Raw genomic sequence first — 12,162 nt, forward strand, 5'->3', positions numbered from 1 at the left:
CAGTTAGTGGAGACAAATCCAGGAAGACAAGATCGTCAGTACCTGCCAGAATCTTTTAAAAATAAGACAGTTATCACTTCAGGACTGGCTGAATAGAATATACATGACCGTGTCTCACGGTGGCACAGTGGTAGCGCTGCTGCCTCCCAGCAAGAAGACCTGGGTTCGCTTCCTGGGTCCTCCCTTTGTGGAGTTTGCATGTTCTCCCTGTGTCTGCGTGGGTTTCCTCCCACAGTCCAAAGACATGCAGGTTAGGTGCACTGGCGATCCTAAAAACTGTCCCTAGTGTGTGCTTTGTGTGTGCCCTGTGGTGGGCTGGCGCCCTACCCGGGTTTTGTTTCCTGCCTTGCACCCTGTGTTGGCTGGGATTGGCTCCAGCAGACCGTGCCCCTGTAGTTAGGATATAGCGGGTTGTATAATGGATGAATGGATGACCATGTCTGTCACAGCTCAGTTCAGAATTAGCTATTGTTATTGAGCTGGCAGAGACCATTCTGAATGGCACCATATTTATATGACTTAAAATACAGGAGATGTCCTTCAGTTTACTGCAACAACCAATCACAATGTATAAAAAAACACAGATTTAATGGGCATAATCTGTCTTCGCCCAAGATGGAGGTTTAAAACTCTGAGCTATTTATGTACCATCTGCAACTTTTGGAACTCATTAGCTACCACTTCCTAATGGGTTTCTTGCATCACAATCCCTCCACCTCCATTCCAGAGGTCCACATCAAAACAGTAGTTGTGGTGTTTATCCAAGAACCATCCTTGAGCTTGCATTCGCCACACTACCTACCATACCTTCCCATGGCTTTAAATTACAAAGAAAAAAAAAAAACATACTAGCAGGGGTGGCTCATTGTCACAGTGCGATTAGACATCCAATTCGAAAAACAGCATAGGTCTAATATCCAGATCCCTTCTCAGTAATCAGCATGTGGTAAACCAAAAGGAACAGCTTTGTGACAGCAACCTGAATCCAGGACAGGCAGGGGCATCACACTTATGGGGCACTGGTTGACAGTTTGCCAGCAACAGTTAGCAGTGTCCTTCCCCACATGTGTGTCCTCGCCTGTCAAGAGGAATACAACAAATAATGCATCCATAAACTGGCATCAGCAGCACACACGGTGCCCCAGCTGGCAGGACAATCATTAAGATGTATAACCCTAAAGCAAAAGCCAGTAATCCTCATCACTCCATGGCACCAACCACTTGACTCATTCCAAAACTTTGAGTGCGACTATGTGCCGATGAGCTGCAAGGTAACGCATTTTATTGGTTTGAACTTAAGGAGAAATAAATATTTAAAAAATTACACTGATGCAAGTGGCATTTGAAAAAAAATAATGAATGATATATGTAAAATATATGCATGATTATGGTATGCATCATTAAAGATTTTCATAAATATTTCCATGCAGCACCTCCATAGATATGATTTCACACTCGGCATTTGAATTAAATGGTTTCACAAAATGTGTGGATGTTCTATTAGACAAATATAAGAAAAGTCACATTTGTTGTTATGTTTGCAGCATTAATAATTATAAAGAGAATGACACAGTGAGTGAGTGTGCATGTGTCCAAGATCAAATTGTGTGAAGAGCAGGGTTGGTGCTTTGTCCAGTGCCCACCCATTGGGCAAAAAAAATCAATAAAAATAAAAATTAAGCACATCTTGACACTTAGTTGGCCTCCTTACATATCCATTTGTATTAATATGAGCAACAGCAGACACCAAGGAGGCAGCAAAAACAATTCTGAAAAAACTGGACCAGGTTCAGAACATGCAGTTTTATGCACAAAAGTGCTACATAAAAGGGCAAAAACGTCGTCAATTATAAATACAAGATGGGAGACATTGGCTAAAAGGAAATGACCTTTGAAAAGGATTTTGGGGTTTCTGTTGACACATTTTGATCACCTAAGTAATGTGCAGAAGCGATTAAAAAGGCAAATAAAATGTTAGGTTATACTGTAAAAGGTTTGGTCATGGAATCTTACAATTGAAGTATATAATACACAAGTGAGGCCACATCTAGACTATTGTGTGCAGTTTTGGTCACCATGCTACAAAAAAGACATAGCAGCACCTGAAGCTGTACAGAGGAGATCAACCAGGTGCATCATGGGAGTTAAGGCCATGTCCTTCCGTGAAAGGCTCAGAATTAAATTTGTTTAGTCTCGAACAGAAAATGGGGGTCCTTAGCCAGGTCTTCAGACCCTCAAAGGCATTGATAAACTGAAAGAATTCTTCTGGATCTAGTTTAACAGTGAACTCGTGGACACCAGTGGAACTTCAGAAGTACATTTAAGACTGTAGAAAGGATGCACTTCTTTACACAGAGAGGATGTGGGAATCTTTAACAAACTACCAAGCCATGTAGTTGAAGGAGAAACCTTGCCAACCATAAAGACAACTCTGGATAAGATATTAGAACAATTCACCTATTAGCTAAACAATGAGCTGGATGGACTGAACTGTGTCCTCTCGCTTTTTTTCCCCCCAAACTTATTATGTTCTAGTAAGAATGATGCAGGAGTGAGTATGAAAGTGTCCGAGAGAATATTGTGTGATGAGCAGGGGTTTGGGTTGGCTTTGTCCAGCACCGACCCAATGGAAACAAAAAAATTATAAAAAATAAAGTTTAAGCATATCTTGATACTTAATTGCCGTCCTTAAATATCCAAATGTCATCTATAGGATGACATGCTAGGATCACCAGTGTGTGGTGGACAGATACCCAGTCTAGACATGCTCCTTGTGATAAATGGAACCAAATGAACAACAGCATCATTTATTTCTATAGAACATTTTGATACATGAAACGTAGTTCAAAGTGTTTACGAATAATAAACAAATACAGATATAAAAGAAAAGTTGAAAACTTCTTGGTTTTCTTCCACTTCACCTTTTCCTGCTTCTATGTGGGATTGACATTCCTGATCAGCCTTTTCTATACATCTTGATCCTGCACCTCCTCCCCAGTTGAACCTTTCCTTCACATCTTTTTTTACTCTAGCCATCCACCTCTGCATTGGTCTCCATCACATTCTCCTCCTCTATACTTTCATTTCCATCACTTATTTGCCGACATATTCCTTTTCTCTCCTCATCACACATCCATACCACTTCATCCTCCTTTCCTGTACTTTTTTTAGATATATCTCCAACTTTCTTATACCTCTAAAATGTCTCATTTTTTATTCTGTCCTTTCTTGTAACTCCACACATCCATCTCAACGTTCTCAATTCTGCCACATCCAGCTTCTTCTCCTGCACTGCCTTTACTGCCCACATCTTGGCACAATACATCATTGCAGTTCTTAACACTTCCTTAAAAGCCGTACCTTTAACTCTTCGATCACACAATACTCCTGATGCCTTCTACCAATTGTTTCACTCACACTGCACTCCATGGTTATCTGTACATCTAATTCCTCGTTTTGGGCTACCATTGACCCAATACATTTAAACGTATCCAATCTGTTCAATAGCTCTCCCTGCAGGCTAACTTCTAAATCCTCATCATCATCAAACTTCAAATATTCCATCATCTTCCTATTTATCTTCAATTCACTATCATCCAAAGATTACAATTACTTATAACAGTTGAGAGTCAGTTTTCTAACAAACTAAAACTGGCTCAGCTGAAAAACAAAATCCCCAATAGCCTTAGTTCAGCTGTTCATCCCAATAATATAAACACAATCAACTTGTGTTTTTTGCCATGCTGTACTGTGAAAAACATTCATCTAAACTATTAACACGTGTCCTTACGAGTCTCTGATTTCAGCCTGTGCTCAGGAAGCAAATACAAGCAATCAAAACATTTAACTTAAGTCCTCACAACCTAAACTTCAGGTAACACTCTTATCCTGGTGTAAAGGCTAATCATCAAAACTGTTCACGCACCTATCAGAACCCATGAATATAAACAGGGTTAAAGGTATGCCAATATTTTTGAAATGATGGATCCAAACAACGAAAGGGAGAGAGTTGCTTGAAGACGAGGAAGAGGAGAATGAAAAAGTGGCAGACAATTGATATCTGATGAAATATGTGCCACATCCGTACATAATGTATCAATTGATGGGATAACAATGGTAAAGGCTGGAAGGCTTGCCTAGACAAATGTAAACCACTACATAGTAGTAAATATAAAGTATCTGTCTATCTAGTGGCAGCTATTGTCCGCACTTTCAGTCAAGAAAACAGGTAAATTGCAGTACTGTTGTATTTTGTATCTACAGGTTATGTTTTCAGTCAATTCAAGGGCAAATCCAGCACACACAAGACAATTTTCCCCCCTGTCTGGAAAAGGGTAACATTCAGCGTGATGTGGGATGAAGTTTTGGGGCCTGATCCTGCCCAAAGAAGTGGTAGAGATGAAGCTGATCAGTTTACTGCAAAGTCCACACTGGTCTTTACAAATTTTCCATTTTGGAATATTGCAATGGTATTTGTATTGTATTTTGTTTACTGTGATGCATGGTGTGCTGTAACACACACCTGTATATATGTTTTTTCGTTTCATACCATATGTACTGTATGTATATTTATCACTTCAAACTCATTAGTGCAAATAAAAACATTTGCCTAAATTGCTAATTTGCTGTATTTTGCCGTAACAAGATTAGACATTCATTCCTGCACATGAAAGGTTTTCATTGTACTATAATGTATTCTCTCTAGCATGTTGTGGTTATTAAAAGTGTTTGTGTAACTGACTTCTTGTGTGTCTCATATGATGGCAATTTGATTTTGATGGAAAAGTCAAAGTTTTTCGGTGGTTATATATTATTTTGACATGAACATTTAAGGTTTGCACAGACAAGTGTTTTGGGGAAAAGAGGAATTATTTCATTAATCGTGTATTAGCTATTCATAAACACTGTAATGTCCAACAGCCAAGTGAACTACAAATTACGGTCAGATGACCTGGGAATTAAACAAAAATTAACAGACTGTGAGGCTAGCCCAAGCCCAGGACAGGCAAGGGCATCTAACTTAGGTGGTACCGGTAAACCACCAGCAACAGCTTGCTCTGGCCTTTGTCTCGTACCTCAGTTTCCTCATATGTGTCACCTCCTGTCAAGAGGGATACAACAAATAATGCTGCCATGAGCTTGCATTAGCAGCCCAAAGGGTGCCCCAACTGGCAACAGCCACATACACCATCATACAACAGACACCAATATAGTGGGTATAATCTTGCCTCACCCAGGCTGGATGTCTGAAAGTCAAAGGTACTCATTTACCATGTGTAACTTTGGAAACTCTATAGCCACCACTTCTTGTGGGGCGTTCTTATGTCCCACACCCTCCACCTCCAACCCTGAGGGCCACATAAGACAGCAGTGGTGGTGGTGGTGTGTATCTAAGCACCATCCTCTAGTTTGCATTCACCAGACTACCTGCCACACCTCCCACAGTCTTAAATTACAATATCTAGCTGGGGTGGCTTATTGTCACCAAGCAATTAGACTTCAAGTTTGGAGAACTGCACAGGCCTAAATAACCAGACCCCTTCTCTGTAATCGGTATGTGGCAAAACCAAAAGGAACACCCTTGGGCCAGCATCGTGAACCCAGAACAGGCAGGGGCAGCTCACTTAGGCGACACTGGTAAACAGATCACCAGCAACAATTTGCTGTGCACTTTTGCCTAGAGGCTCTATTTGTTCATACGTGTCCTCTTCTGTCCATCAGAAACCACAAGGGTGCCCCACCTGGCAAGACATTGTTTTTGTATTACCCTAAAGTGAAGGCCAAATTTAAGTAGCACAGCAATCCTCATCACTCCCGCCATGCCCATGCCACAAGCACTTGACTCATTCCAAAACTTCTTTCGCAGCCTTTCCTTTCCAATTATGAATGCCCCCTCCCTCCCCTCACTAAAGCATGCTGCCAAGCATCGTCTCTCAATAGCCACTGGGCACAAAATCCCAGTCCACCAACGGTATTCATGCCATGCTCGTCTCCCGAGGTCAGAGAGCTCTCCATGGTCCCAATGGGAAGTCTCACATTTGGCAAACCGTCGGACCCATCCTGGCGTATCCAGCTCCGCTAACACCACCTGCGAGCAGCGGCCTTACCGAGCCGACACCACGGGCATCCCAAGGAGTTGAGGCAAGCCATTGCGCCACACTATTAGGGCGGCACCAGAACCACGCCGGAAAGCCTTGTAGTGCCTGGCAGGTAGAATAGCGGGGGCGCCTCATCAGCACCGCTTCGAGCCCCGCCCCGCCTCAACCCAACCCAACGCGCCCTCGGTCCCGCTCACCTCTCCGCTGCTCGAGCCGCTGCTATCTCCAAAAGCTTCCCAAAATCTGCGCAGGTTGTTGCTGATTGCGGCCGAGACCTGCAGCGCCGCGTCGAATCCGGGCTCAAGCCTAAGCGGACTAGCGGAGATCCGAACTCGGGCCGCCCTTCGGCTACTGCCCGCAGCGCCACTAGCCCCTACTCCATTGCTCCCGCCGGGTCGGGCCGGGAAGCGCCACCGACAGCTGTGCGCCATTTTATACTCTGCCTGCTCTGCCCGCAGCTCGGGGCGCTGAGGGGGCGCGGCCCCAAACCTGAATACTCAAACTCACGGTCAGCGACACAGGAAGGATGAGTGTGCGAAATACAGAGTCCGGGGCGGTGGCCCCAATCCTGCATAGTCATATTTTGTTACAGTGACGCAAATGAGCGCGGTGTGCAAAAGACTGATTTCGGGGCGGAGGAAGTTTGGCCCCTGAACATGAATAATCATGACAAAGCTGGCGACACAGGCGGGAACGTGTGCGCGCCACAGAGTCAGGGGCCGAAGGGGGCGGGGTGGCGTCCATTCCTGCTGCGCAAGAGCTAAGCAAATTATTCCGCGGATCGGGCCTGAAGCCCCTAATCGTGCATTTTAAATACACATGTTCGGGAGTAAACGGAAAAAACGGTAAGAATTCAGAGTTCGGGTAGACCCCCTCCCACCAAAAAAAGAAAAAAAATGACTCCGCATAATGAGAACACTCCTCTGAAAAGAGCACGCGAAGGAGGCGCGGTCCGGAGTGCGACCATGTGCCGCGGAGCTACAAGGAAACACGTTTGATCGGTGTGAATTTAAGAAGAAATGGCTCCAAAAATAACATCCAAAATTACAGGACTGCACGTGGCATCCGAAAAAAAACGAATAATGTGTTAAAAATACACGCATGTTTGTGGCGCTCATCATTGAAGATTTTCATAGTACTGTTCATGCAGCGCCTCCATAGGTATGATTTGACACCCAGCATTTGGATTAAGCGGTTTTGAAAATGCGTAGATGTGTTTTTACAGACATCGTCATCTTCCACATAACCTTTTCCCCCACTGCTAGATTAGATTAGATTAGATTATACTTTATTTGTTCTCAATGAAAATTAAAATTTTACAGAATCTCAAAATAAAAATAAAATATTGATTGGCCCCATCATTAAAATCACCCGCCTAAAATTGTGCAGATCCCCCCTCCTGCTTCCAGAACTGCAAGGCATGGACTCCACAAGACCTCTGAAATATCTGATAAAAGTAGATTAGATACCACCTTCAGTGCTATCTAATAATAATAATAATTAATTACATTTATGTAGTGCTTATGTCGCTACTCAAAGGGTTTTACATAGAGTGGAGTCCCTTCAATCACCATTAATGTGTAGCACTCACCTGGATGATGTGACACATTTGATTAATGTGAACATAGGAATGTCTCCAAAAATACGAGGCTGCATGTGACATACGTGTAAAAAAAATGAATATTTAAAAATTAAAATGATTTTGATCATTTTAATGCAGCGCCTCCATAGGTATGATTTGACACCCAGCATTTGGATTAAGCAGTTTTTCAAAATGCATAGATGTATTATTACAGACATCTTTTTCCTCATAAACGTTTCCCACTGCTAGATTAGAATAGTTTATACTTTATTTGTTCTCAATGGAAACTTAAAATTTTACAGAAGCTGAAAGAAAAAAAATATAATTTGTTTAGCCACAGCATTAAAATCACCCGCTTAATGCTGCGTGGATCCCCCTCGTGCTTCCAAAACAGCAAGGCATGGACTCCACAAAACTTCTGAAGTATCTGTTAAAAGTAGATTAGATACCACCTCCTGTACTATCTAATAATAATAATTAATAACAATTAATTACATTTACTCAAAGTGTTTTACGTACTGCGGTGGGTTGGCACCCTGCCCGGGATTGGTTCCTGCCTTGCACCGTGTGTTGGCTGGGATTGGCTCCAGCAGACCCCCGTGACCCTGTGGTTAGGATATAGTGGGTTGGATAATGGATGGATGGATGGATGTTTTACGTAGAGGGGTGCCACTTCAATCAGCACTGATGCGTAGCACCCATCTGGATGATGTGACACATTTGATTGGTGTGAAAATAGAAATGGCCTCAACTATCTAATATTAGTACTATCTAATAATAACAATTAATTACATTTACATTTCATTTACTATTCAAAGGTTTTTGCATAGACGGTGAGGGGAGCCACTTCAGTCACCATTAATGTGTAGCACCCACCTGCCTGATGCAACACGTTTGATTGGTGTGAACGTCCAAAAACAACATCCAAAACTACAAGGCTGCACGTGGCATTCAAAAAAAAAGAACAATTTATTTAAAATACACTTATGGTTATGGCATGCACCATTGTCATGAATAACTTCATGCAGCGCCTCCATAGGTATGATTTGACACCCAGCTTTTGGTTTATGCATTTTTTCTCGCTACTTAAAACGCTTTACATAGACTGAGGGGAATCGCTTCAACCACCACCAATGTGCACCACTCACCTGGATGATGTGCTGGTAGCCTTTCTTCTGCCAGTATGCTCACCACACATTAGCTGTTAGCTAGTGAAGTGGTGAGAGTGAGTTAGCTAATGAGAGACAGGGGATGATTAGGAGGCCAGAGTGACAGTTTAGCCTGGACATCGGGATATCCCCTACTCTTTACAAAAGATGCGCAGGGAATTTTAATGACCTCAGATTGTCAGGACCTCAGTTTTAAGTCTCATCCAAAGGACGGCGTCATTTTTACAGCACAGTGTCCCCGTCACTGCACTGTGGGCACTGGAATCCACACACAGACCACAGGGTATGCACCCCATGTTGGCCTCATCAACACCTCTTCCAGCAGCAGCCCTAGCTTTTCTTAGATGGTCACCCATCCAAGTAGTGGCCGGGCCCAAACATGTGTTAGCTCCAGGTGGATGACCTGTTCTAAAGCACAGGTTGTTTGGGTGCTGGCATCAAGATAATAGCAGCAGATCCTTTACGTCTTATAAGTTGCAAAGTAGAGCCTTCATTGTTCAAACTTGGGCTTTTTTTGCTCATCCCACAGATGCTCAATCGGATTGAGATCCAGGGAATATGCAGGTCAGGTGAACACCTTGAACTCTTTGTCTTGTTCTTAAATCATTCTAGAACAATTTTTGCAGGTTGAATTATCCTGCTGAAAGATGCCACTGCCATCAGGGAATACGATTGTCATGAAGGGGTGTACGTGGTCTGCCACAATCTTTGGGTAGGTGAGTCGAGTTAAAGTAATGTCTGCACGAATGCCAGGATCCAAGGTTTCCCAGTAGAGCATTGCTCAGTGCATCACACTGTTTCCACCAGCTTGTCTTCTTTCCATAGTGCCTTCTGCTGCCATCTCTTCCCATGGTGAATGACACACACGTACCTAGCCGTCCACATGACCTAAAAGAAAATGTGATTCATGAGACCAGACCACCTTCTTCCATTGCTCCATGGTCTAGCTCTGAAGCAGACATGCTTATTGTAGGTGGTGGACCAGGGTCACCATTGGCACTATGACCAGTCTGCAGCAAGCTGCAATGCACTGTGTGTTCTGACACCTTTCTGTTCGTGGACACTACAATCTGGACCTGCTCTATTCAAATGTTAATAATATTAAATATAAACCTGTGGTACAATCTGAGCAGGTCTGACCTCATGGCCAGCTGTTCCTTGGACAACTTTTGGTAGGTATTCATCACCCCATACTGGGAACTCCCTGCAAGACCTGCCATTTTGGAGATGCTCTGACCCAATCATCTAGCCATCATAATTTGGCCCTTTCCAGTTTCGCCCATTTTTCCCGCTTTGAACACATCTCCTTGAAGAACTGACCGTCCACTTGCTGCCTAATATATAATACCCCTTGAGAAGGTTCATTTTAATGTTATTGAGTCCACCTGCCAGTGCTTTTAATATTGTGGCTGACTGGTGTGTATATAAATAATAATTATTTCTAGAGCACGTTTTCATGCAAATGATGTACAGTAGCTCAAAGTGCTGTACAAGATGAAGAAAGAAAAATAGAAAAGTACGAGGGCAGTCCCAAAAGTAAGGTCTCCTATTTTTTTAGAAATACAAACAACCATTTATTTTCTATAATGTTTACATCATTTTAAAGGTTAAAGACTTATTTATTTTTCTACATAATCGCCATTTCGGTCAATGCATTTTTGTAGACGCTGTGGTAGTTATAAAATGCCCATGTCATACCAGCTCGCCGCCATGTCCTTCAGGAAGCGTTGAACCTCATCTTTCACCTCTTCGTCGGAGCAGAATTGCCTTCCGGACAAATGTTCTTTCAACTTAGGGCACAGGTGGTAGTCACTGGGTGCCAAGTCCGGACTATAGGGTGGGTGGGTGATGAAGTTCCAACCGGCGATCTTTACGCATGTTTTCCTCAACCTTCGCGACTGTCTCGTCGGAAATTGACGGTCTCCTGCGCGAACTTCGCACTTGGCGGTAGCGTTCAACGGGAGCTCCATTTTCAAGGGCTACCAAGCCAAGATTGAGCATCACAGTGAAGCCGCACATACTTGTTTGGGAGTGGAGGAAGCACCGATCACAACAGTGTGGCCAACAGCCGTACGAACAGTTTCTCTACGTCCCCACAGCTTTGGAGACCTTACTTTTGGGATTGCCCTCGTAAAATTAGGCAATACTAATTAACAAAGAATAAAGTAAGGCCCGATGGCCAGGGAGGACAGAAAAAAAAAAAACTCCAGACAGCTGGAGAAAAAAAAAATCTGCAGGGGTTTCTGAGGCCATGAGACCACCCAGCCCACTTAACATTAATGATCTTAATCAGTTCTCATGGTTTTCAAGCGTCACGTGGAGGAATTAGACGATGATGGTCATGTGGACCTCTGGCCTTCAATCCATCTATAAATATTACAATAAAATCAAACAACAACCCCACAAACACACATAAGAACTTCCGGCCTGGAAAATTGAGAGTGGTTGTAACATGAGATCAGACCTGTTCAGATTTATATTTAATGTCATTAACATTTGAATCGAGCAGGTCCAGTCTGAAGTGTCCATGAATGGAGCAGAGTGACAGAAGTTGGTTTCCTTGTTTGAAGTCACCAGCATTCAGAATGATTCATCATCAACATACTGGTACAGAGTGAATCATTTCTGTTGGTGGGTCAGCCAGGATGATCTAACTTATTTCACTGGGCAGCAATGTGAACAAATTCAGTGTGTTTCGATCAAGCATTTAGTTTTAATTGTAATGTGCACCCATTTTTTTTTTTAATCATTACTCATTCATATAAATCTCCAGCCCTCTTCCTGCTTTTCCACTCTATGTGATGAAACTCATCCAGCATTAACTCTTTCAGCCCTGGATTTTCTGTTTTTATGGGAAAACTTATTTTGTCGGTGGCACGGTGGGTAGCGCTGCTGCCTCGCAGTTAGGAGACCCGTGTTCGCTTCCTGGGTCCTCCCTGCATGGAGTTTTCATGTTCTCCCCGTATCTGCGTGGGTTTGCTCCGGGTGCTCCGGTTTCCTCCCACAGTCAAAAGATGTGTAGGTTAGGTGCATTGGCGATTCTAAATTGTCCCTAGTGTGTGCTTGGTGTGTGTGTGTGCCCTGTAGTAGGCTGGCGCCCTGCCCGGGGTTTGTTTCCTGCCTTGCACCCTGTGTTGGCTGGGATTGACTCCAGTAGACCCCCATGACCCTGTAGTTAGGATATAGCGGGTTGGATAATGGATGGATGGATGGATGATTTTGTGAGATATTCTATCTTTGGGGTGTCTAGGAAGCTCAAAAATGAAAGAAACAAAAAATGATCACTATTATTATACATCCATCCATCCATCCA

At 43.2% G+C, this 12,162-nt stretch overlaps 1 protein-coding gene across 2 annotated transcripts in view; it reads right to left on the bottom strand.

Moving 5' to 3' along the window:
- The window catches only part of kmt2a (lysine (K)-specific methyltransferase 2A), a 58,243-nt gene extending 51,595 nt beyond the window's left edge, over positions 1-6,648 (bottom strand). The window contains exon 1 of one of the 2 annotated variants that reach the window (XM_028808642.2): positions 6,296-6,648. In XM_028808642.2, the coding sequence (XP_028664475.1) occupies positions 6,296-6,529 (234 nt within the window). In that variant the 5' untranslated portion in view covers positions 6,530-6,648. The remainder of the gene's footprint in view (positions 1-6,295) is intronic. The other variant, XM_028808641.2, reaches the window with a different exon arrangement.
- Positions 6,649-12,162: the final 5,514 nt, after the last annotated feature.

This window comes from Erpetoichthys calabaricus, chromosome 9, assembly GCF_900747795.2.
Source record: "Erpetoichthys calabaricus chromosome 9, fErpCal1.3, whole genome shotgun sequence".
In the NCBI taxonomy this organism is placed as follows: Eukaryota; Metazoa; Chordata; class Cladistia; order Polypteriformes; family Polypteridae; genus Erpetoichthys; species Erpetoichthys calabaricus.